The 27,627-nt window shown below is 40.8% G+C and overlaps 1 protein-coding gene across 4 annotated transcripts; it reads right to left on the reverse strand.

The window, feature by feature from the left end:
• Window positions 1–64: 64 nt before the first annotated feature.
• On the reverse strand, window positions 65–27,627 carry arhgap17b (Rho GTPase activating protein 17b). 4 transcript variants are annotated; one of them, XM_039824943.1, is made up of 21 exons: window positions 27,243–27,627; window positions 21,423–21,462; window positions 14,242–14,346; window positions 13,521–13,597; window positions 13,194–13,305; window positions 12,828–12,904; window positions 12,561–12,663; window positions 12,127–12,195; window positions 11,874–11,955; window positions 10,840–10,967; window positions 10,166–10,277; window positions 9,998–10,079; window positions 9,716–9,796; window positions 8,692–8,805; window positions 8,496–8,587; window positions 6,846–6,984; window positions 5,742–6,026; window positions 4,101–4,219; window positions 3,589–4,008; window positions 2,160–2,211; window positions 1,334–1,464 (listed from the first exon to the last, which is right to left on the reverse strand). In XM_039824943.1, exons 1-20 carry the CDS (start codon window positions 27,293–27,295, stop codon window positions 2,204–2,206), a joined length of 2,298 nt encoding a protein of 765 aa, XP_039680877.1. In that variant the 5' UTR covers window positions 27,296–27,627; the 3' UTR covers window positions 1,334–1,464; window positions 2,160–2,203. The 4 variants fall into 4 exon arrangements, with proteins under 4 accessions (XP_039680876.1, XP_039680879.1, XP_039680877.1 ...); XM_039824944.1 differs by having other exon boundaries at window positions 1,352–1,464; window positions 2,166–2,211; XM_039824942.1 differs by lacking the exon at window positions 2,160–2,211 and having other exon boundaries at window positions 65–1,464.

Consider the following 27,627-nt stretch of genomic DNA (forward strand, 5'->3'; position numbering starts at 1 on the left):
GAGGATTTTCCTTATTACAATTTGACAAAATGACAATTAACTAATGAGAAGAAGCTGACAACACTTTACAATGTTGAACAATCTTTAATTATCAAGTGTAATGATGCATTGTATGATGCATTATGTGCAGAAAAGCCAACATACAAATGCTGAGAAGAAAAAAAAAAAAAAGGAAAGAAACAAAGAGCTGAAAAACACCCCAACAAGCTAAAGATTGTCAGTTTCAGTAAAAATTATACACAAAGAAGAATTTGGCTGTATTTGGTCATAGCTTTGAGGGGAGTGATCAGTTACACGCTATGTATTGAAAATGCATTTATCACAATCAATCTGTTAGAAAAAAAATCCCTTTAAATGATAAAAAGCTAATCTTTGAGCATCTAAGTCATTTTGAGCATGATAAATCAGGTCAGTTGGAATCAAAATTCAGATAGAAAACAAAATAAAACTCTACCCCACTGGATTACTAGAAGGAAAACCATCTGAAATACCAAAAATACAGCATGTGTACTGTGGAGAGGACACCACTGAACAACTGCATTTTGTATTGCACAAAATATTTGGTCATTAACAACCATAATTGAAGCCGAGCAGCTCTAAATCTTTATTTAATTTCCTTTGGCCCATTTCCATTTCTTTGGTCCTTTACACTAGTATGTTTAGTGCGGTGCTAAAGTGTGTGACAATTATTGAAAAGCCCTTCTAAAAAAGGCAGTTGAAACTGATAAATTGGAAAATGATAAATAGATCATCAGTGGCTGGCTAACACTCAAATATCTCCACACAACTCTGCTGAATAAAAAAAAAAAATACTAGTTGTCGGGTCTATGTGGTGCTAAAACCAGATTCACAGATTTCTGTCTCCAAAAACATTCATAGCACTGAATCTATAGTATCGACAGCAAGATAAAAAAAAAAAAAAGGAGACAAGTGAAAGCTTAGCACCTGTTGAGTTGAGCTGCTATACAGTATATTCAGATTAAGTTCAATAAGCGTTGAGGCTAGCAAGGCTCTGCAGTCCAATCTTAAAATACCCAGCAGTATTTAGAACAAAAGGAGTGTGATATAAAACTAATAGCTGGATATGAGTTTTGTGGTTTTAGGTCTCTGGTTTGACTCTCAGCAAAACCGAAGAAAAGGCAGCTATTTTTTTTCCAGAAAGCACTCTGGCATCCTGTGAGTGGAGCGTGACGAGCTGGAGTGAACCGAAGCGTTTGAGTTACCGGTCGATTTTTGATTCTAAACATTCAAATCTGTTACATGAACCATCTGTGTGAAGGAAGAGTTTGATGAGAGCGATCCCTCTTTTTCCTCACAGAGCGGTGAACTCTGTCTGGGTCTGAGGGTTTAGTTGCTGGGCTGGGGTGGTGGCGGGCTCTTGACCAGCAGAGCTCTCTCCTTGTTGGTCCGCAATCACCTCAGGGATGAGGGCTCGTCCAATCCCCTTTAGGAATAGGCCTCCGTCTGCACAGGACAGTTAGGGGGACTGATCAGCAAATTAATCAGTTTAGAGCTTGTCTTGAACTTGAGCTTAAGCAATGAACCAAACTTTAATTAGCACCACAAACAGTTTCAAACTGGGGAGCGTACACGCCACCTTTGCACACTCGGTAAGACACCAAGGATCGATATTTCTATTAAGTCAACATTGCAATTATAGTACCGGTTAACGTTTTAGAGGTGGAGACAGTTACTATATTGGAGAGTATCCTTGGTGTGTTAATCGTTAAATGTGACAAATGTTCTACATAGATCTGTTCAAGAAAATGCACACAAACGATAACAGCACACTGTCAGTTTAAGGTCTTTAGATGTGTGTAGTTTACACAGAAAACCGCATGTTAGTTATTACAGAAAACCGGCAAAAGCCATCCATCCATCCAGCATTGATGATGGTGTGGGAATCACAGGAATGTTAGTTTTGTTGGACAGCAGAGTTAAAGTGCAGGACAAATGCATAGTAAATATATGTATACAGTATAGGCATGGGCCGGTTACCGGTTAAGCTGTAATTGCAATACAGTGAAACCATGATGTTTTTGCCGAAGGTTATCATACCGTCAGAATCTCATACCGGCCCATGCCTAATACAGTATATGACCAGCAACATAGACATGCAGTGGACACAGAAGCAACACATCAGCCAGTCAGATCCTTACCATTACCTGCCTTGCAAAGCTCATCTTACAGGCAGACCAGCAGCTCAGACATCTGTAATATTTACACATTTCCTGTCATGCATCAGATCACCACAGTTACATTTAGTGTGTGAGGCACTATGCCAAAGTGAAACCAAAAGCCAGAAAGATAAATAGAGAGGAAGCTGAAATTACTCAATACTGAATAAAGTATTAGCAGACGATCAGCAAGTGATTCCAGTCGTTGCAATGCCTACACAGAAGAAGAAATCATGTTTAACAATGTTAAACATCAGTAAAGATGTGTTCCTGTTCATTACATCTGGAATTATGAAATTATTTTATTAAAACGGTGCAGGAGTGCCTAAACTCCTTAATTCTTTGGCTGGGATGTAACCAAGTGCATTTACTCAAGTACTGTACTTAATCTTGAGGTACTTGAGTATTTCTATTTCATGCTACTTTAATGTATACTTCTACCCTACTACAATTCAGAGGCAAATATTGTATTTTTTACTCCACTACATTTATTTGACAACTTAAGTTACTTGGCAGATTTAGATAATACTAAATATGATCAACAAATAAATTATGATGTACTTTTATAGGTTAAGCTACCCAGCAGTTCATAAAGTAATTAAAATCAGCTCCACCTTTACCAACTGCAACATGAAAGTGAAGAACACATTAATTAATCAATAATTGTACTATAATTATATACAGTACTATACATTATTCTGGAATATGCAATTCTGCATAAAGGGTACTTCTACTTTTGGTACTTTAAGTAATTTTTTTCCACCAATACTTGTGTACTTTTATTTAAGTAGATTTGAATGTAGGACTTTTAATTGAAACGGAGTAAAGCAAATATTGTACCCTTTCCTCAACTACATTTATTTTACAGCTAAAGTTACTAGTTCCTTTGCAGATTAGGATTTTACATTCTAAACATATGAGCTTATAATATATGACAAACTGCTAAAGGTTAAACAACAACCGTATATAAAGCAATTAATTAGCTGCATCTCGACCAGCTGCATTAAAATGGCGCTTAAATAGGAATATAACACTTACAGAAGCCTTTCACATAATGAGTACTTTTACTTTGGTACTTTTGTTTCCACCTGAAAAACTTGATCATACAGTACACATGTTCTGCACACAAACAAACACACACACACACACACACACACACACACACACACACACACACACACACACACACACACACACACACACACGCACACAGAGGATTCTTCCAACAATATTTTTGTTACAGTATAAATACCCTTTCTTGATTTCCGCTGCCTGGTGTACATTTTCTGATTCTTTTTGAGCATTGCTGGTACTATTTAAATATCATAATATTACACACGTTTCATATACTGTATAATGAAGTATATGAATACTGAAAAGCATGATTTGTGAGGCACATGAAACGGTTTACCTGTTATTATTTTGGAGGCGGAGCCGCAAATGCCATTACCGTCGTCACTGGCATTGACTGCAGGTTGTGGGGGCGGCGGCATGCTGGGTCGAGGCCGTGGCCTGGGTGCCGGCCTGGAGGGGCGAGGGAGAGATCCAGAGTGGTAGAAAGACGGCGGGATAGAGTGCGATCCATCATGAGGCGGGGTGTCAGGAGGGGTGGGAGTTCTTGGGGGAGAAGGCTCTGACTCCCCCTGAGCCTGGTGGGCTTGAGGAGGCTGTGGGGGCGGGTGGCTCGGAGCATGGATTGGGCTGTCTTTGCCGAGTTGGCGTCTGGGGGTGATGGGTGGGTGATGAGTGGAGCCGGATATCTGGGTGTTGCTGGGCTGGGAGGCAAAGGCGCTGGATTGTTTGGGCGGGGCTGGGGCCTGCTTCTTTGTGCCTTTAGAGGAAAACATAATTACATGATATTAACAATATTGATGGTATTAAAATAATTAATAAATTAATAATTAGGAATGTACATTCTCTCACCTCTGCGAACCATGTGTGGACTAGGCCCCCTGGATCCACCCTGAGAATGGGGGGTTCCTACTGTAAGAACTGAACCATTCCTCTGGGGAGGAGGGGTGGACATGAGCTCACGGGCTGGGCTGTGGGAATACAATGAATCCAAATATTAATCCATCAACATGTCATCTGTACTTTAACATATTTTAACAAAGAAGTGCTGGAAGAACTCATGCAAGCAATATACACTCACCTAAAGGATTATTAGGAACACCGGTTACATTTCTCGTTAATGCAATTATCTGATCAACCAATCACATGGCGACTGCTTCAATGCATTTAGGGGTGTGGTCCAGGTCAAGACAATCTCCTGAACTCCAAACTGAATGTCAGAATGGGAAAAAAAAGGTGACCTAAGCAACTTTTGAGCGTGGCCTGATTGTTGGTGCCAGACGGGCTGGTCTAAGTATTTCACAATCTGCTCAGTTACTGGGATTTTCACGCACAACCATTTCTAAGGTTTACAAAGAATGGTCTGAAAACTGAATAACATCCAGTATGCGGCAGTCCTGGGGGGGCAAAAATGCCTTGTTGATGCTAGAGGTCAGAGGAGAATGGGCGGAGTGATTCAAGCTGATAGAAGATCAACTTTGACTCAAATAACCACTCGTTACAACCGAGGTATGCAGCAAAGCCACAACACGCACAACCTTGAGGCGGATGGGCTACATCAGCAGAAGACCCCACCGGGTACCACTCATCTCCACTAAAAAAATAGGAAAATGAGGCTACGATTTGCACGAGCTCACCAAAATTGGACAGTTGAAGACTGAAAAAATGTTGCCTGGTCTGATGAGTCTCGATTTCAGTTGAGACATTCAGATGGTAGAGTATTTGGCGTAAACAGAATGAGAACATGGATCCGTCATGCCTTGTTACCACTGGGCGGGCAGGCTGGTGGTGGTGGTGGTGTAATGGTGTGGTGCCCTTTCACCTTCAGAACTTCCTTAATTCTTTGTGTCATTGATTCAACAAGGTGCTGGAAGCATTCTTTAGAAATGTTGGCCCATATTGATAGGATAGGGTCAAACACAGTATTAGTATGGTGTTCCTAATAATCCTTTAGGTGAGTGTATAAAATATACTTCCATTCAAAAGCTAATTACATTAGATGAAGGTTATCACATGTGGAATAACTCACAAAACAATGTAAAGACAAGTGTAGAGAAGAAGATGCAAAATCATAAAATCAGTTTGATCAAAAGCACAGTAATGTGTTGCATGCAAAATCAGACATTGTCACAGACGTCAAACACTCCAACAGACACGCAGGCAAGAAAGAAGGGGAGTAGATCTCTAAAAATGACGACTGGTCAATCATCACAACAAGCAGGAAGGATACAAGTTACCTGTAATCAAAACATCACATGATTTGTGTTGCATTGCATTCTTAATTTGTGAAAAGTAAGTAAAATGAAAAGCTGAGGACGTAATAGACATTATTATAATGACTTTCTAGTTTAGGCCTTTCGACATTGGAACAAAAAAAACTCAAAGACCAATCAAACACACGACAAACATAAAGTGCAGGTGAGCACAGGATTTGCTGATTGGCTGCGAGCAGGCGGTGGAGTATTGTTGCTACCTCAGCTCGCTCTTCCTTACCTGCTCTCCTCTGCGCTGAGCTGGGTTACAACCTGAGGTTGCACTGTGGCTACCTGGACCCCACCACCCAGACCAACACCAACACCACTACTAGCACCCCTCAAGCCAGGCTGCTCAGCCTCTGTAGCCGGGGACGGGAGCTGGGACAGGGGCTCAGGCTGGGCAGGACCCCCGGCTTCCAGAGGGGGCAATGGGGGTTGGAAGGTGGGTGAGGTTAGCTGTGGCTGCTTTCTATTTACAGTGTTGGTTCTACGTGGAGTGGGCTCCGGCTGTTTGTTAACAGTGCTAGGGAGGGGGGAGAGGGGAGAGAGTTCAGGAGGGCAAACTACACGCCATCAGACAGAATGAAAGAGCAAGAGACCGAGACAGACAGAAAGAGAGAGATGGTGCAGGAGACAGAAAAAGACGCCACTTCCTGAGTTCAATGAAACCAGTTCAGAAGGAAGAACCCAAAAAGGACATGAAACCACATGACAGTGACCTTTTAAATAGAACTTTGAACAGCGACATCTCTGCAGGGACAGAAGAGACAGATGCCACACCATACAAACAAAATGCAACAGAGGAAGCCCACACAAAACATAAAACCAGCAACCTACAGTGTGACCCAAGCTTTAATTGGGAAACAAAGGAGATAAACACAAAAGTACACAAGAGTAACACATGAGAATTATAGCTCTAGACAAAATGGTATCCCACTGAGACTGAAAAATGATCAAAATGGTTTGTGTTTTTTTTTTTTTCTTTTTTTTTTTTTAAGAGCTTTTTCATCACGTTTGGTACCAATCTTGAGGAAAACATAACTGATTAACTTGTGCTGAAATCACCTCAACATAACAAATGTGGTGCAAAAATCACAAGAAAAACATCATTCCCTTCTTTTACTTATCAATAACTGGATTAATGGGAGCTACATTAGACTGCGACACAACTTTGAAGTCTGGACTGGGCAGATCTTCCGTGGGTGTTTCTGTGACTGTGATGGACTCGTTGGCCACTACATAGAGAGCCGACACGACCGGGCCCCGCGACTCCTGCCTGCTCAGTGTCTTGGGACGGGACGAGAGGGTGAGGGGCAGGCTGAGGGTGGGGCGAGGCAGGTACCTGTCTTTACGGGGGGTGTGACTGTCCCCGTCCTGCCCCACTAGGCTGCCTGGGCGTTTCCTATCCAGGACGGGATCGGGGTCTGGTGTGGCTGAGTGGGTGGGCATGGCAAACATGCCTGACACATTGAAGTCCACCTCTGGAATGAAGAAGGTTGGAAGCAAATTGAGAGACAAAAAATACAATGACGGTTAAGATGATCTTCTTATGCATGTAATAATTTACAGTAGAAAATATCAAGAGTATGAGATGAACAATAATTTGATACAGACATTTATGTTCTTCTCAGGATGATTAGTAATAACTTTATTAATCTGACCTTTCATCTAGCGCCATCATCAGGTCAAAATGTTAATTTGTTTAATACTTTGGGCCCTATTTTAACAATCTAAGTGCACGGCGTGAAGCGCATGGCGCAGGTGCGTTTAAAGCGTGTCCAAATCCACTTTTGCTAGTTTAACGGTGGAAAAAAAGGTCTGTGCGCCCGGGCGCATGGTTCAAAAAAAGGTTGTACTTAGTGTCTTCATTAATTCATAGGTGTGTTTTGGGCGTAACATGCAATAAACCAATCAGATTGTCATCTCCCATTCCCTTTAAAAGCCAGGCGCGTTTGTACCATGGCGCATTGCTATTATGATGGCGGATTTGCACCGTAATATTTCTTTATTTGTAATCTTTTGCATGTTTGTGTGCTGCTGGCCTTCCCTGTGTGTGTAACAAGCATAGTGTGCGCACGCTGTGCACAAGCCTAGGCGCATTTTACTAATTCACTGTTAGAAGGTAGCAAGACGCCAAGAATTCACCTGAACACACCTCCCTGTAAGACCAGCACGCCCAGGGGCGCAAAGATGGGCGCAGGTGTATTTGCCATTTAAACGACGTGGGTGCTGGACTGGAAATTGACAACTGCGTTGGTCTTAAACTAGCAAAGACACTGCGTGCAACATAGGGCCCCATGGTTTATTGTGTGTGTTGTGTTTAATGCCAATTCGCAAGTGTTAACATGCTAAAAAACTAAACTTTGATGGTGTTCTTGGTAACCATTATATATGCTAAACATCATCATGTTAGCATTGTCACTGTGAGTGTGTCAGCTCAAAGCAAGCACCACTGTGCCTAAATATAGCCTCACAGAGCGGCTAGCATGGCTGTAGACTTTTAGTAATGTATGCTGTAATTCATTCCATCTCAGCTACTTTCACTTCATCGTGTCACTAGGTTTGGAAATCATTAGATTCTAGTGATTTCCAATTTTTCCCCAAAATGCCTTCTAACAACTGCTAAGGGCCTGCATTAGCTTGTTAACTGTCCATGTCTGAGAGAGCAAAAGTAGTGGAGACAGCATATACAAAGTTTTTTTAGTCAAGACAACACACTTCTCACTTAAAGCGATGCAGAAACATTTGGAATGAACTTCCAAAACCTGAAGCTTCTTTGAAAAACAATGAAGGTGATTGAAAAAATTCCTGCTTATACATTTTGTTGGCACTGCAATCAATATATTCAGATAAAACACCAGTCTTTCATTCACATTCAAGGGACATTTCACCCCCTTAAATCTCTCGTGTTGTATGGTCCTTTCTGTTCTGTTCTCTTAGGTAAGAGAGAGAAGAAGTACTTTTGTGAAAACAACAAACCAAGATGTTTTACCTTCAGGGAAGAACCAATCAGCATGCTGGATAATGGGCTCAATGATGGCGACCACATGGACAGATGTGGCTGCTGCCATCTCTGCCAGAGTCCTGAACACAACCAAAGACAGACAAGGACAGGAGGAAGCTTTATCAACCTCAGCTTCATTTTGTACTCGGAAAGGTAACATGACGTAACAATACACAGTTCTTACCCCTCAGTCTTTGCCCATAGCAGGTTGGGCCCAAGGACTATGGCGATGTTGCTGGGAGTCATCTTATTAACCTCACTGTTCTGAGCCAGTTTAGCCAGAAATTTCACCAGATACCTGAAACAGAGACTCCAACTGCTTTAAAAAGCTAAAGCCCCAAAGCAAATGAATGGCCTTGGTGTGGATAGGAGTTGTAGCAGCTCAACCAGTGTTTTTTTTTCTTAAATTGTTTGAGGATTTTGGCCTTGAAGGAGGTTTCAAGTGGTAAAATATAAACTAGAATTACCACGTTGCGGTTGTATGCCTCAGCCAACCAGTCAACTCTCTCCAGACTCATAATCTATGTAGTGAAGACTTTAAAGCAATTTAATAAAAAAAGGTATAAAGTGTATTTTATCTTCAACCGGGCATCACAGAAGATCTATACAATCACTACTGTTTCAAGGTGGACACCCATGATTAGTGTCAATTTAGTATCTTCAGTACCATTGACAATCAAAATATCACAAAATATCACTTCATCCTTCAGTCTAGTGGATTTTTGTGCCAAATTTGAAGAAATTCTCTCCAGGGGCTCCTGAGATATCACGTTCACAAGAATGGGAGGGACGGACATCCCCAAAACATAATGCTTCTGGCCACGGCTGTCACCCGGGCAGAGGCATAAAAAAAAACATAAATTAGAGAGAACTTAGAAATATAAGGATAATTTTGTTTCGCAGGAATAAGTTTTCTCTTTATTTTTCATAACCACTTTTCAATCTTCAACCCTTCAAATTTATCTTGGGACCCCGGGTTGAGAACTATTGTTATAAGCAGAAGTGAGTGCTCTATTGAGATGTCTAATAAGGCATCAACATGACTTACAGAACTAGGTAGAATCTGCAGAATCACTTATGAAAGTGAAAAACGGAACAGAAATTACCTCCATACACTCAGTTCTGTTGATTTACTTTTTGAAACGATGCAAAAACACGTTGTGGTGCATCATCTGAACAGACAAAAAATTAGCTAAAGATGCTCTTACCTGAGGTTTGCTTTGTGAGTCTTTGGCAAACGGTCACATGTCACCCACAAGGCCTGAAGCCTCTTGTCAGGGTCAGACACACTGAAACCACACAACCACACACACACACACACACACACACACACACACACACACACACACATAAGCTTGTTACACAAGTACCAGAATATCTAAAGCAACCTGGGAGCACACTGCTTCAGGTGTATGTGTTTAATGCTTATTAGCACAGAGTGAGCTTGTTTTACAGGATATTAAAAGAGCCATATCTGTGTGTCTTCTTACTTGGAGGCCTGTGTCCACTCATCGTACAGGCCAAAAGTCATTAGAGGTTCAGGAAGTTCCCTAAGGTAGGATTTCAGGGCTCCTGTGTATGAAGAGAAAAGCTATGAGAAAATAATCTGGAACAGATGGTTTCATTTTTTTTTTGCGGATTTGTAGAAGAGGTTGTACCGGCGACAGCGTGGGGATCAGAGTAGAACTCCTCAAGCTGTGAGGTGGAGCAGTCCAGCGCCGCTTTGAGCTTCTTCAGTTTGGAAGCTCCGGCAGCTATTCTGAAGAGACCCTGCCAAGAAAATGTAGAGAAAATGACTGATTAGTGTTTTTTTTTTTCTCGAAAGGTACAGGTGACCGGTTTCATCCTAAAATTAAAGAAGTTAGTCTGGGTTGGTATCAGTAAAGGAGAAGTAAAACACACAAAGTGTGTCTACTAAATGACTGAGAAAGTCAAGTTGAATTGTTTTTGTTAGCAATAGAGATGTGGCTCTTTCGGGATGAGTAGCAGACAGATGTACAGCAAGAGTTTTGTTTGAGTTAATAAAACTGCCCTCCTTGGGGAGTCCAGTGATATGGTTACATTTTTAAGAGTGCAATAGTGATCATGCTAATGCGTAACAGATGTCTGCACACACACAGTGCTTGTTCCCTCAGCCTGTGGCCTGTCAGGCAAATTGACCACAAGTTGGTCACAGAAGTTTCCAGACTGTATGTGCCATTTCTATAGTAATCTCCTTCCAGCTCCGACAGAGTGAAGTTTTATGGGTAGACGTTTTTGTCCAAATTCTGGTTAATTAACCCTCAACTTTGCCCTAGTTTCTCCTACTCTTCTGCCATCACTCTATCCATACCTCCTCCTTCATGCCGGTCTCCAGCAGCATCATGACGCAGGCCTCCAAAGGCAGAGCGATCTCACGGTTACTCCTCTTCAGGTGTTCCTCCAGAGCCATGCCGAATGCCGGCTTCTCCATCCAGCAGTCTGGGAGAGAAGTCAGTGTCTTTACACTTAGTGCAGACTAGTGTTTGACAGCATTTCTGTTCTTTGTCTATCAATTATTCTTCTATAGTTATTTTATAGTTGACAGTGAAGATGTAATAATGCTAGGTGTAATGATCTCTCCTTTCATCCCACTGCCTTGGTGTCACAAGTGATGCTTTCCCTGTCTGAAGTCTTTATCATGCACATGCATACATGTTAAAAGCCTAGAAATCCTCTTTCTCCAGGAGAAATCTAGCCAAGTAAATCAAGTTTATTCAATCCCCAATTAAAGAATTTCTTATTAACATACTGCAGGAAGCTGATTGTAACCTGGTTACTTAAGTGCATGTAAACGCACTATGGAAACACAACTTAGGAGAGAAACTGAGATTTGATTTTAGTCATTTTGTTTTCTGAAAAATGACTTTGGAAGTGACTTTGCTCCTCTTTATTACCATCAGTCTGCTGTATGTCCACCTCTAAGCTGTTAGTAATTCATTAAATAGAACCAGAGAAAAAGCAGATGTGGCATTAGATAAGTCTGAGACAATGGAGCTCCGTAAGTACTAAAACTTGCGTGGTGATTATTGACTAGTGATATTACTGTGATTGTGCTCAAAGTTGATAAAAAAAATACAAACACGGAGAAAGAGAGAGAAATGCTTTTCTTCCGTTGAGCAGACTCTGTTTTGATTCATTTTATTTGCACTACAGTCAAGGACGGGTGCAAACTAACAAGCCAGGCAACATTTCTAGAGTATAGAGCATCTGGTGTGCTGTAGAATGTATTAACGAATACCAGCTCTAAAACTACATTGGGGTTTAATGATGAATGCATGCAAATGTTATGCTCTATTATATTGTTTGCAGATTTAATGAATGCATGTTTGATGTCTTGATGTTCACCTTGCTGTAATTGGATAGTCGGTATAGCTGCCTCCAGAGCTGCCAGAGACCTCCTGTGGTAGTCTGCCTGCGCCTCTAATAACTGGTAGACATACACAAACAAACAAACATACATAATCACAGTTCATATAAACAAACCTTTGGCATACAGTGAAGCAGGAATTCAACAAATAATACAGTTATAGTGGAATGGAACATATTTGCATCACATTTCCATTTTAGTTCTAGGTCTTTTACACTGAGGTGTACCCACCATGACAAAATAGCGCGCATGATCTCCCTCTTTGGAACCAAAGTTGTACAAATCTGCAGCGAGCTGGTCCTGTAGGATTAAAAAATATATATATTTCCATACATGGCAAAGCATTATGGCAACCTTAAACCTTCTGCTTTACTTTGCACAGAAACCTTTAATTAAAACGCAGATGAACTCCAGACGACAAAGCAATGACCTTTAATTACGTGGTCCTAATAATGTGCATAGCAAATTTGTTCCCGTTACAAGGCTTCCTTTGTTCAACCAGTTCATAAGATATGATCCTAACCTGATGAAGAGACCCTGGCTGGAATGTACAGCCATCAGATTAAAAGTGTCTTGATTAAATACTGTGTATACAGCATACCGCAGTGAGTGAGTAATAAATTAGAAAACTGTGAATTGCGAGAGAGATTTAAAACAAGATCTACCTTGCATATTTCTACTTTGTTGAGAGCCTCGTCCATCTCGTCTTTGAGCGAATCAGTTTTAGCTGCCATAGCCTGGTTGTTGGACTTGGTTGCCTGGTACCACCTGCAGGCCAAAACATTATTTAGACACTTGGTCTACTGTTAGCATGAGCATATTTGATTTGAAAAAGTTACCTTTCTTTCTATCTATGCAAACTGTTGTTCATTTGCAATTAAAGTTAACATTTAATAATAATAGAGCTGAATCAAAACTAAGAGCCAGTGTACCTCGTCTTGGCCGAGTCATAGTCCAGAACCAGTTTGGCGAGTTGTTTTCGCTGTTTTAGTATATTGGGAATCTCAACCTGTGAGAGAAACAGTGAGGATTATGAGTACACCATGAGTACACATGCATGTCATTAATAGTCAACACTGAGGATAACACCATTACCGTGAGAAAATGTTGCGAATATGAATCATGCAGAATGGTGATGTAACACACAAGATGCCAAAGGCCATGTTGAATTTGGCACAATCCGAAGATTAAACACATAGTGTGTACAGATCCTGTACAGGCTTTTCTACAATTTAAATACAGATTCATGCAGGTCATAAGGGATCACTACAGTATGAAGAGACTTGCAGTGTTTTCACCTCAGCCAGCTGGTTGAGAGGATCCAGGATGTCTCTCTCAATCTGGACTTCATGGTGCATCAGTTCAGCCGCTAGTCTGCTTTCAGCCTCCCCACACACATCCATCATCTTGCTGCTCACACACACACACACACAGGAATGTATTCAAATTATCACTACTTTTCTCACAGTGAGAAAAATGTTAATGTAAAAGAAAACACTCAAACACACAAGAGGCCCCTTGATAGATCCTTCACATTCCTTCGACTCAATCGATCACTTTCAATGTTGTATTATGGTTAATTGAGATTAATGGAATTTTAATTTTGAGAAAGATGGGCATCTCACCCAATCAGACTCTCGTCTCCCAGCTGAATGCCTCCCTCCTGCATGGCCTGGGACAGCATCGTCAGGGGCAGCTTTTTCTGCAAGCAGATCAGCAAATCATGTTTAGCCTACCTTAAGTATGTGAGGAACAAATAGCCAAAAGATAACCCAATGACAAGCATCTACAATTTAGGCAATTACTGCAAATAATCTTTATTTTTCAGCCATAAATATCAAAAGCTGTTGTGAGTTTTCCTCATTTAATAATTATATCCTAAAAAATATAAAAGTACGACAAAGTAACATAACACTGATTCCCTCAGAGTTTTTTCAGTTTTAGAGTGTATGTGTGTGTGTGTGTGTGTGTGTCTGAGGTAGGTCTGTTATTCAGTGATAGTGAAGCTGGCAGGAGGCCAGTGTTGAATATTTTCCTCTTGACTGTCTCTCATATCAATGTGTTGCATTAAGAGGAGATCCTGTTTTATAGCACAAGATAGCAGGTCCTTGCTAATACTGACAATGGTGTCACAGTGATTCACCCTTATTTCATTTCTGTATGAGCTATAGAGTGACTCTGACAGCAAAGTGGAAAACTTTACATAGAGATCCTGACTGTGTAGGGTGTTGCTAACATGCTGAGATAATAAGATGAGGTTATGATACACCGGTTCAAAGTTGCAAGTGTCTACAAAGTGCAACTGCCGAATGAAAAAACAGTAAAGAGAAACTGAGCGCCACTTACATGTCTCTTCTCTGTGTCTGTGCCCAGCTGACTCTGCAGACAGGACACCAGCCTCTTGTGTGTGTTGTGAGACACCAAACGCACCAACTCCAACCGCCTCTCGATCTGTATGTGCACACAAAATGTTATAAAATCCGCACAAACAAAACAGGCCAACTGTGACTGTATAGGATACATACGCACACATTTTTCCTGTTTAACCGAAACAATCCAGGTGAGAGTTACAAATTAAAAACACAAGAAGCTGCACCAGGGCACGTCCATCTCTAAACTTTCCATCCTGCTCTTGTTATTGAAAGATGATGGAGGATGTCAATGCTGTTTGTCTAGCTGTATTCTGCAGCATGCAGTGTTGCAACAGGCAGCTCTGACAGCCAGATGGAAGGAATCATGGTAGATAAGTAAGAGACTGATGTATTGTGGTCTTTACTGCAAACAGGGAAAGCTTCTTTGTTTCAACATATGAGGACTTCATGCAGAGATATCAGGAAGAACAGATGAATCATTCTGACTGCAGGCCTGATCTACTGGTAATAGTTCATGAGCAGTAAAGTATCATCTGTAGTTTTGCATGTTTTAAGCCCTTATCTATAAATCATGTATGCTTTACCTTACATATTCAGATTGCTTTTCTACATTCCAGTGGTTTAAGTTAATTTCACTGCCAATATTGAATACCCATTCAATACATTTTTCCCCAAATCTAAACTCTGTAATGGTTACTTCACCACAGTAACTCATTAGAAAAAATAAGATAATGCACACAAGGGATTGCTTTGACCAAAGGAATGTAACTTACAGCAGAAACAGTGACTTTTATAATGTAATTAACACAGAAAATGTATTCAATGTGAAATGGTCATACAGTATATGGCCGATGGTCGATACCCAACCCGCTTCAAAGGTCAGTATCAAGGCCGATTTAGATGCAAAGCATCAGTGCGTTTTGGTGAGATAGTTTATCCTTCACAGTTACTATATATAAATTAATTTCATTTGTGGAAGTTATATTTCCATCACATACACACAGCTAAAACTTGTGCATTAAAAGAACAACCCATTAGGATTAAGCAAAATGTATAAAGTTCTCTATAATACATTTTCTGGAAAATCTGTTGAAAATATGAGAGTCTGTTTTGGACAGTCCAGCAATATAAAATCAGATCAAGTTACTTCACCACATTGAAAATGTCAAAATTATATAAAAATCCAATATAGCCATAAACACGTCCTGTTAACTGATTTGCAACACAATGGCCTAATATAAAAAGAGGTATTACTGCGTTAAAACACAGTATCCAAGAGCTCAAAAATCAATCCTAAAATCCCCAGAAATGCTGATGTTTTAAACATAAACACTTGAATTTTGTACCACTGAAAGAAGTTGCCATTTCGCATCCAACTCTGTGAGCTCAGATGTCAGTGTTCTTGAATGCACCAAATGTGAGCCTAGCACATAGCCTAGCACAGATCCTGCAGGTAACTGGTTCCAACTAGCCTACTGCTCTGAATAAGTGACAAAATAACGCCAACATGTTCCTATTTACATGTTGTGATTTGTATAGTCACAGGGTTTAAAAATAACGTCACATGAGACACAGCCATCTTCTAACCGTATACATACTGGGAACTATAGTCTCAGAAAGTTGAAGCTGCTCTGGGCTTCTCAGGTGCTGCAAGCATATCAATCCGCCCAAGTAGCAGAAGTAGCAGTGCTTCGCCTTTCTGAGAATATAGTTCCCAGTTATTTTGTCACAATTCGGAGCAGTAGGCTAGTTGGAACCAGTTACCTGCAGGATCTGTGCTAGGCTAAGCTAATGCTGGGGGCGTCAGACAGCGTTACAGCACGCACGGAGATGTGAAAGGTATGTATCGACTTGTCTAACTCTGGGGGTTACAGTGAATAAGCTAAAGTCCCAATAAGGCGGCATGTTCCTTTAAAGCTACATTGTGTAAGAATTTCTCCCATCTAGCGGTGAAATTGTATATGACAACCAACTGAATATTACTTTCTAGCACCTCCCATTCCGAGCGCGTTTTAAGTCCTACGGTGGCCATATTATTCCAAGAAGTACGACTTTGTCCGTGAGTGTTCCGTCCAGTGTAATAACAGTTTTACGTTATTTTGGTACCATTTCATTGCTAACATCAGCTATCAGGTTCCCAAACATATGCAAGCTAACGTTAGTAAAGTATCAGTGCTATCGTTATTCTGTATATTGTACGAGATTAATACTGTAAGGCAGTATGAACAATTATGTCAATGAAACCGAACTTAGCTCTTAGTATCTCCATCGTTTACACGCAGCTGTTCTAGCTGTAGCTAGTCTGTGTTACAACTGCACATGACGTGAGTTGTCTGCCAGGGAAATCACGACACATATGATTACGTTTATGTTACAAGGTAGACAATCCTTTTTCATCATTGACGCGAGGAAAAGTATCCTAGACATCATTCTAGCGTTATGCACAACCATGCTATAGTTAGCCAAGCAACTATAAAACTTCAAATTTACACAAATAGGCAGAATTAACTTTGGAGAAGAAAACAGGCAACTTTGGCGTCCCTTTTTAAAATCCTTGCTCCTTATGAGCTCTTTCCATCTTGGAAAAGCCACTCCAATATTAACTTTGGTCTTGTTGCTTTGCCTGTCGCATTCTCCCCCTCCCTGGCATTCGTCACAGTGCCAATGAGTGTAAAAGCGCGAAAGGCGGAGGTATGTCCCTCTTTGGCTAATGTATTTTAAAGATGGAGGCGCAACATGGCGGCCATCATTCGAGCGAAAAGCTTGTATGTATTCTGAATGATTCTAAATGGCAGATTCTACGCGTACGAGAATACTTTGATGATTAGTTGGTGGAAGTAATTACACATGAATGAGTACATATTTGTGAAAGAACAAAGGGGTTTTTGCTAAGAATAAACTCAAAAAGATTACACAATGGAGCTTTAAAGCCAATTCATTCAATGTAATGTATATGTGTTGCTCTTTTCAAATATCATTTAAGTATCCACTTCCTCTTCCTGTTTGAGTGTAAACATCTAGCTGTCTCACTACATCCCCTCATTTGTTGTTTGATCCCCATCTTGCTCTCACTCTTCTTCCTTTAATTTTATTCTCGCTAATTCACTGTTCTCTTTACAACATGTCATGCTCTCACTCACACACACTTTTCCTCCTCCCTTTCCCATTACTCTCGCCTCCCTCTTTCCTGCAGCTGTTGCTCCATGCCAGACCACAGCTGGATTTGGCTTCCTCGCCTGGACCCAATTGATTTGCTCACCATTCAGCTGATCCCCAGCTCTGATTAATGCATGGAAGTCTAGCTCCATCTGGTGACAGACCGATTGGATCCAGACCTCCAACACTTGGTGCCAAGATGGAAAGAAAGAGGTCTGAGTGACTTCAGTGTGGACGCAGACTGGATACAATGGGTGATTGCATTGTCTCTGCCGAGTTTTTCATGAGTGTACAGAATTGCAGTCTGTATTGCACCATTTACATTTGAAATGTCTCAAAGTTGAACTATCCTTCTCGGTTACTTGTCTGCTTCTTTTTACCTATGGCGTTATGAAGTATTGGCATAGATTAAATAATGAAAAATACTCCTATAACCTCCTTTTAACATAACCAATTAAAAAGTAGTCTGTTAATCTTAACCTTCAATTTGCCAGCTTCACGTCTCAATATCAGCCAGCTTTACTCTGCTCACAGAAAGAGTTCTGGCCTCAGGGAGAAACTAAATTATGGAAACAGACTCTTGCGACACACACACGCGCACACACACATGCGCACACACACATGCGCACACACACTGAAGTCATAGAGTTGAGGAGGAAAAAAAAAAACGCAGGAAAACTCCCTGATCATAGGCACAGACAAGCACACACAATCCCTTAGGCCTGCCTCTCCAGTTTTGGAGCTGTCCAAAGGTTTACAGGATAGTTACTGCCATCTTTTTTTTTTCCAGACAGCAATGAAAATAGTGAACAGAGCTAGCTAACGACCTCTGACCTGCCACAGCAAAAAAAATGTGGAACGTCTAGTGAGTCACAGAGGAACCCGGGAGGGTGGATACAGTTTTGTTTTCTGGCTTGGAGCTGCTTTGGTAGACTGGATAGCTGGTGAACTGATGACAGAGCAGAAACAGGATCTCCAAATAATCATGTCTGCTTAAAGAAATAGTTTGACTCGCTTATTCTCTTTTTAGTCTAGAGTTAGATGAGAAAAATCAAATATCACAATATTTTTGACTAAATACACCGATGTCCATATTGCGGCAAATATTAGATGAACTGAATATTAAAGGCAAATATTACAACAGCTAGTAAGTCTGGTAAATTTAGAAAATGAAATCACTTTACTGTAAAGCAGCCTTTAAAACCAGGAAAAGACAACACGTCATGTCACGATAATTAGGTTACCTTCGGACAAAGCTAATCTAGCCGTTTCCCTCGGTTTCCAGTCTTTGTGCGAATCTAAGCTAACCAATTCCAACATATGAGAGCAATATGGATCTTCTCACCTAAAACTCGGCAAGAAAGCTAATAAACGTGTTCCCAAAATGACAAACTCTTCCTTTTACAGAACGAGCCGGTGTTCTCAACGACAAGGAAAACTAACACTGTAGTTGTCTGTTGAGCTCACTCGCTAGTTAGCTGACAGATACCTGCTTAACATACAGTATCCGATATGAATATGCTCCAGTAGCCACAACAGCAGCCCATTGTGTATCCCAATCAAATACTAAGCTATGGGACCAGTTCCAGCCTGACTCTCTACTGTATGCTATGTGAAAGCCTCCTCAACTCTCCCACTGAGGCTGGACGTGTCCTAACAAGACCAATGCCTTGGCCGAAGGACTTTGGAAAAAATGAAAAAAAGAAAAGACTATTACTACGACACCATGGAAATCATAGTGTCAAATTTCAAGTTGGACAGTTCATGGAAGGGGTTGTGGGAGCGTGTTGGGGAGGGGGGAAAGGAAAAACTATTCTTTCTCTGCTCATGTTTGGAAAGAGGGAAAAACTTTCCCAGCTAGTGTGATTCAATTTAAATGCTGACACTGATTCACAGCTCTAAGAATCAGTAAACTGTGAGCTACACATTTATTTATCAACATGACTGTAATCAGGGCACAGATTCTGACTTGGAGCTCGAGTTGTTATGCTAAAAGACATCCAAGCCACTTCAACTATGCTGACCGCTTGACAATCACATTCCTCACTGAGAGCTGGAGCTAAAGGAATGTCTAACGCAGCACAAAGCTCCTGTCGTTCAGGTCGAGGACCAAAGACGAGAGAAGCATTCTCTGGAAGGGTTGGGTCGGTTTGTGCGCTGTGATTTTGGGACAATGGTGTATGTTTAAATGTAACTATTACCACTGTTAAAGCAAAAAACAAGCCTCAACTGTCTTGAGTACAGCAAAACAACTACATACATTTTTGCTTAAAGATCATCTTGCTCACCGCCAAGTGTTTGTGTTGTGTGCAAACTGTGTGTGCATGGGGTTCATAGTTCACTGCTGCATGTCATAAAACATTGACTTCCATGATTGAATGAGAGGCTTGACCTTCACTTTTAAAATCACTTTCACAAAAGCACTCCATTCTACTGTAAACATGCTCTGCTTTTCTCAGCCTCTCTTGTATTTCTTTACACTCTTTTCCTAGCAGTGATCTCATATAGTTTCACTAGTCAGAGTACTCCCATCCCCCCAACACACACACACAGAGAGAGAGAGAAATTGAGAGAGAACATTGCCAGGGTTTGCCTTGAGTGGAAAACCATGGGGCATTTTTCCTACAGTGCCCAAACCCCTGGGCTGGCGAGGTGTTACTGAATGAAAACCTCCCCAGTAATGTTTTAATGCCAGCAGTTGTACTCCAAGACTGCAGAGAAACTTGGCATCAACAAGCTGCTCAAGCATGATGGCTTTAACAGAGCCTGTGAGGAGAACTTGTAAGCCTTTCAATAACTTCCGCATTTTACTCTTCCAGAAAACGACTTCTTAAGGAGCAGCTTTTACACTGAGTTACAGTAGTGTGTATCGCAATATTTTCCGTAACAATACTGTATCGATACACAAACGCCAAGTATTGATCTATTTTTATGTATGTGTTGGTCAGTTTGTCTGCTTGACAACTATTTTGCAGCAATACAATTGAAGTGAAATGAACAGACAGAGAAATCTAGATTTTTAGAAATTGGGAAAAATTTGAAGTTGGAAAAAAGGTAATAAATTGCAATATATCGCAAAATATTGCAATACGTTTCAAATCGCAATAATATCGTATCGTGACATAAGTATTGTGATGATATCGATGCGAGGCCTCTGGTGATTCCCATTAGAGTCCGGATCTGGACGAATTTTTCTGTCCGAGGCCGGTCCGTGTCCGACAGAGCCGTGCCCGAGCCCGACCCGAGCCCGACACAGTTAAAATCTCATTTGTTTTTCCTCATACTAATGACACATGTGGGCTACGTTTGTGGAAAGCTTTTGTTAAGCAACTGTAGGAAGGCATTCGGAAATGTCAACAGATGAGCGCATCAGCGCACACGGGGCAACAAGCGCACGTTAATCAGCTGTTAAAATGTTCAATGGGTTAACCTTCCTGATCGCTTCGTTTCTGACCGTGATCAGAAAACCAGGAGAGACTGGTTACCTCCAGGGCCGACGTTATAACACGAATAACCACTAACTCTGCTCCGGTTGCATGATCTACAACACGCATTCTTCCTCTTTCTCTAGGCTAGCCCGACACAACCCTGACCATAATTTCTAAATATCTGTCCGAACCCGGCCCGGCCCGTCGGGACCCGTCGGCCTCGAGTCGGGTATCCATGCCTTAATTCCCATCCCTACATGCTACCGGCCAGTAAGCTACGCTGTGTCTGTTTTCTGTTCGGATGTGCGCAAGTGGGCAGGGGGAGAGAGAGAAAAATCACCAATCCTGCTTTTGATTTCGATAGTCAAAACCGAAAGCGATAGTTGAGCTTGATGGTGTTTTAAGCCCCCAACATCGACTTCAAGGCAGCCGACTTCAAGGCACCTAACCCTAACCATTGCCTAATCCTAGTGCCTTCCAGGCAGCACTGCCTGGACGACGACGTTGGGGGCTTAAAACACCGACAGTTGATGTATATGAACAGTTACAGAAAGAAGAATGTCATATTCACCTGTAGGAGGTCATCCTTTAGCACCTCAGTTTTCTCAGCCCTGTTGAGGGAAACACAAATATGAAGCCAAAGGTTAAATACTGACAATACATTTTGAAATACAAACACAGGCAGAAAACACACCTTCGACATACAGAGATAAGACACAACACCATCAACACCCAAACAATATAATGCAATTCAGAGGATGTGAGTAAGGGGCACACCTGTCCTATGGTAAGGAATTTGAATTAAATGCATATTAAATTAGTATTTTGAACTTGTTTCACACTCTACTCACTCTACTACTAATGGATCACAAGTTATATTTCAACTAAACAAGACCTAACTTGCCGTTTAAACTCAAACTGATTAGCACACAGCAAACAAGACCATCAAACTAAAACAGAAGCGCACTTCCAGCCCAATCTGTCTGCAGTTTGTGCCTGCAGCAAAGTTACACAACCCATACTATGCTTAAATCCACAATAAAATGTTGTCACACGATAGACCTGCTAGCAATGTGAAATATAATTTCTGCACACATGCACAAGCCCATCACCACTTGTGCCTGTGGCTTTTTTCCATGATGGACCTGTCGGATTACCCCCCCTGCCCAAACACAAACTTCCTCTTGTGTCATCTTCATCTTATTTGTTATGGCAACAAGGAGAGGTGTGTGTGTGTGTGTGTGTATTTTGTGTGGGAGTTGCCAAGTGGCTTGTTGATGTCTGAAACACACTGAACACACTGCACATTGTAGCAGAGTCTGCAGAAAACTGGACCGAATCACTCCAAATCACCTCTGAAATAAGATACCCATTTACTTCTTTATGTGACCTCAAAGTCTCAAAAGAGATTTCCACCCATTTTTGAATATTGCTGAGCTTGTTAGACCAGCAAACGAGCTCATCGCTCACCCTGTCGATATCTAACAAATACACCGACCACACAGGTATTATGTCTACACACGCAAATCCCTGAAGACCTCTCTCCCTCCTCTACCAGAGCAGGCCCACACTATAGATTTAAATCTCACAGGGATCAATTAACCCTCTCCCACACAAGAGCTATTACCTAATACTGCTGTAAGCTACACCCTACAGATACAGGCTTACCTCACTAATGCCTTAAATATCCTCCACCATTTTTTGAAAACGTCTTTAAGTACTGGCAATCATACTGTAATGAGGGCACCAAGTGTCAAAAACTGTTTGATAATCGTTTTTAAGACTCTCAAATGTAAATATTGCCTGTTTTTCTTGGTCTTCTATGATAATTAATATAATATCTTTGGGTTTTAGACTGTTGGTCAGACAAAACAAGGCCTTTTAGGAAGTCACATCTTGGTCCTGGGATCTTTTGATTGACAATTATACTCTTTTCGGACATTCTTCAGACCAAGCATTTTAACAAGAAAATCTATAGCTATATAGAAAATAATTGTTAGCTGCAGCCTTAGTTGGCATCAAACGTCTGGTCAGATTCATAATCTTGTTCACTTATTCTTTCATCAGACATTTCCAAATTTCAATCAGAATTTTGCTAATTTTAGATTTTTTCTTGTTGTGAATAAAATTCTGATACTCTCAGTATATACACTGTAGCTGCTTGTATTGATGTCTTGACTCTTGATATATAACTAAACTGCCTTTTTTTTGCTCATTTCTTCAACATACACAGCATCATGTCCTGAGCAACAGAGCTTTCCAGGCAAAGAGAAAACTCAAAATGTTTAAAACAGATTGTATATATAAAATTGGTACAAATAACTTCCTTTCATGTAACACTAATGCAGGCAGCAAATATATATATATATATATATATATATATATATATATATATATAAAAAATGTACATACATACATACATACATACAGGCCAAAAGTTTGGACACACCTTCTCATTCAATGCGTTTCCTTTATTTTCATGACTATTTACATTGTTGATTCTCACTGAAGGCATCAAAACTATGAATGAACACATATGGAATTATGTACTTAACAAAAAAGTGTGAAATAACTGAAAACATGTCTGATATTTTAGATTCCTCAAAGTAGCCATCCTTTGCTTTTTTGATATTGCTGCAAACCCTTGGTGTTCTCTCAATGAGCTTCATGAGGTAGTCACCTGAAATGGTTTTCACTACACAGGTGTGCCTTGTCAGGGTTAATTAGTGGAATTTTTTCCCCTTATTAATGGGGTTGGGACCATCAGTTGTGTTGTGTAGAAGTCAGGTTGATACACAGCCGACAGCCCTATTGGACAACTGTTAGAATTCATATTATGGCAAGAACCAATCAGCTAAGTAAAGAGAAACGAGAGTCAAACGAGAGTCAAACGTCAGTCCGGAAAATTGCGAAAACTTTGAATGTGTCCCCAAGTGCAGTCGCAAAAACCATCAAGCGCTACAACGAAACTGGCTCACATGAGGACCGCCCCAGGAAAGGAAGACCAAGAGTCACCTCTGCTGCTGAGGATAAATTCATCCGAATCACCAGCCTCAGAAATTGCAAGTTAACAGCAGCTCAGATTAGAGACAGGATGAATACCACACAGAGTTCTAGCAGCAGACACATCTCTAGAACAACTGTTAAGAGGAGACTGCGAGAATCAGGCCTTCATGGTCAAGTAGCTGCTAGGAAACTACTGCTAAGGAGAGGCAACAAGCAGAAGAGATTTGTTTGGGACAAGAAACACATGGAATGGACATTAGACCAGTGGAAATCTGTGCTTTGGTCTGATGAGTCCAAATTTGAGATTTTTGGTTCCAACGGCCGTGTCTTTGTGCGATGCAGAAAAGGTGAACGGATGGATTCTACATGCCTGGTTCCCACCGTGAAGCATGGAGGAGGAGGTGTGATGGTGTGGGGGTGCTTTGCTGGTGACACTGTTGGGGATTTATTCAAAATTGAAGGCATACTGAACCAGCATGGCTACCACAGCATCCTGCAGCGACATGCCATCCCATCCGGTTTGCGTTTAGTTGGACCATCATTTATTTTTCAACAGGACAATGACCCCAAACACACCTCCAGGCTGTGTAAGGGCTATGATTGACCAAGAAGGAGAGTGATGGAGTACTGCGCCAGATGACCTGGCCTCCACAGTCACCGGACCTGAACCCAATCGAGATGGTTTGGGGTGAGCTGGACCGCAGAGTGAAGGCAAAAGGGCCAACAAGTGCTAAGCATCTCTGGGAACTCCTTCAAGACTGTTGGAAAACCATTTCAGGTGACTACCTCTTGAATCTCATCAAGAGAATGCCAAGAGTGTGCAAAGCAGTAATCAGAGCAAAGGGTGGCTACTTTGAAGAACTAGAATATAAGACATGTTTTCAGTTATTTCACACTTTTTTGTTAAGTACATAATTACACATGTGTTCATTCATAGTTTTGATGCCTTCAGTGAGAATCTACAATGTAAATAGTCATTAAAATAAAGGAAACGCATTGAATGAGAAGGTGTGTCCAAACTTTTGGCCTGTATGTATGTATGTATGTATGTATGTATGTATGTATGTATGTATGTATGTATGTATGTATGTATGTATGTATGTATATATATGTATATATATATATATATATATATATATATAAAATGCCTCATATATGTATATATATATAAATAAATAAAATGCCTCATATATGTATGAGGCATTAGATACAATCTGCAGCCAGAATTCCTACACACTGATCCACATGGTTGCATTACACATTAGGCTTTACTGGCTCCTGAAGGGAAAAGCTACATGAGAAATCTTTAGATTCCTATCAATATTGAATCAGCATTGATTTGACTGGAGTGCAGCTTGGCTCTGGCCAGCAACTATTGTTCTAAGAATAGACTCCCAGAATGCTGGAGCCCAGACCCTCAAAGAGAACTTTGAGCAAAACAACACAGAGAGGCAGAAAAAGTAGAAACAGTAACTGTTCGTTATGTAAAAAATACCTTATGATTACTAAGCCAGTGAGAAAATCCATCAACCACAGAGTACTAACAGTACAATCCTGTTTATATTCATGTATTATATACGTTTTGTTAAAAGTGCTCTGTGTAAGCTTATCTCTCCAAAGTGCTCCAGAGGTATGCAGGAAATCATAAACACTGCCAGCTTAAACCACACTGCAACAACTACATGAAGATCAAACTGCTTCCTCTTTTATAAAAACACCCCTCTGTGGCTGTGTAATATCCCCAACCCTCCACCGTGTCCCCGTCAACAACCATGGAAATGCTTACTCCACAAAAACCCTCCGTGCCCGGCCCTTCCTATGCCAAACAGAGAACCACAATCATCACAAACCGTCATGGGGGACACAAATTCACTGGTTTGTGAAATAGAGAAAAAGTCATCCGAGTGCTATTGTGGTAATCAAAAGTCTATAGTCAATAATGCTTTTATATGTGGAAAAAGATGACTTTTTATAGTTCACGGTAACAGTGTCCTGACTTGGTGGAGGGGTTGTGGTGGACAATTAATCCATCTAAAATCAGGTTTAGGCAAAATATTCAGTCTAAAAAATCAAAAGAAGGAGCTTTATGATGATGTAAATGTATACTTTTTCTTTAAGTTTGTGTAATCAAACTGATGTAGATTAGGTGTTCAACAGAAAAATAATCTGCAACTATTTTGAAAATCTATGAATCGTTTCGGTCATAAAAGAAAATTGGAGTAGCCTATTTACTGCGTCTCGTCAAATTTCAGTAAACTAAATATCTTTGGGTTTGTGACTTTTGGTCAAATAACTGAGAAAACCAAGGCCAGCGGCTACAGGCTTGGAAAGTCATTTTGACGACACATTACGAGGATCATCTGCAGACACCATTAATGCATTAATAACTGGAGTCTCAGTGGTGGCTGCTGATAGAGAACAGGACTGGAAACCCCTATAGGGACAGAGATGAAGGGAGAGGAGATGGTATAGATATTTTGTGTGTGTGTGTGTGTGTGTGTGTGTGTGTGGAAACTCAATGACAGTATCGCCACACATCAGGAAACATGTGTTTGTGTGCACACCCTTGCCTACAACTGCAGAAATAACAGTATGATCTTATATAGACCTCTACTGAAGTGAAAGCTGGAGAGCATGCAGGGCTAAACGGTATTTCTTCTGCAAGCCCAGAATTGCTACCTCCAGGTATACTGAGAGATATACAGAGGAAATTAAATGAATCTTATTAGAACTCAAATTATTAGTCAACTGACAACTAATTGGAAAACTATAATGATCAATTAATCCCCTTTGCAATTCCATCAAGCAACAATTACAAATATTTCCTAGTTTAGCATCTAAATTGTAGGAATTTGCAGCTTGCAGTTGTATTTCATTCTTAAAATAGATATATTTGTGTATGTTCATCTTGGGCTCACAGAACGTATGATGGGCATTTTTCTTTATATTTCATGAAAAGGATTAATCGATAATGAAAGTAATTATCTACAGCCCTAAATCTAAAGAAGTCACTGACTTATTACTATCACAGACACACTATAAGCCCCCACATAAATAGGAGAATAGTAAAGCCTAAGAATTAAACGACATCTGGAAAAACTATTCACCTTTTCAAACTCCTTGTTTTGTCCTAAAAAAAAAGTCCATGTGACATGTGGACAGGTGTAGTTTCTTTTTGACATAACTCAACTTCAAACGGATGCTTTACTTTCCTCAAACTTAAACTACATTACGCACAAAACGTAGCCCAGCCCAGCCCTTCCGCCAAGACAGATGGTAACACTAAATATTGACAAACCATGAGAAGCAACAGTGTTGGCCTGCCAGAATGTAACCTATATGATATCAACTTGCAATAATGCATGTTGTTAAAACACACACTCACCTTCCAACTGTCTGGTTGGCAAGCTGCCTCATGCGATTAAACTGTTTCTTCATGTTTTTTCCTCCTTTGTGTCTCCTGCAAGTGTGTAAAAGTTAGCGGCACCTCGGAGCGCTGTCGTTCATCCACCGTGGATCTAAAAGTTGCGCTACGTCGCAGCCATTGTGGCTGAAAGGGCTGCGCTCCGACCACTTTTACGCACTACAACTGGATGGTTTTACTGATTGAACTCGGTAACATTTGACTGTAGGAAGAAACGTAAAGAGGTTAGTTGAAACAACTCATGACAAGCTGCTGGATCCCCATTGACACGAGTATCCGACTTCCTATTAAACTGGTTTGGACGCAACCAACCAGTGTGGTTGGTAGGAAGGAGGAAGTGCCTTTA

The sequence above is a fragment of the Perca fluviatilis genome, chromosome 15 (genome assembly GCF_010015445.1).
Source record: "Perca fluviatilis chromosome 15, GENO_Pfluv_1.0, whole genome shotgun sequence".
Taxonomy (NCBI): Eukaryota; Metazoa; Chordata; class Actinopteri; order Perciformes; family Percidae; genus Perca; species Perca fluviatilis.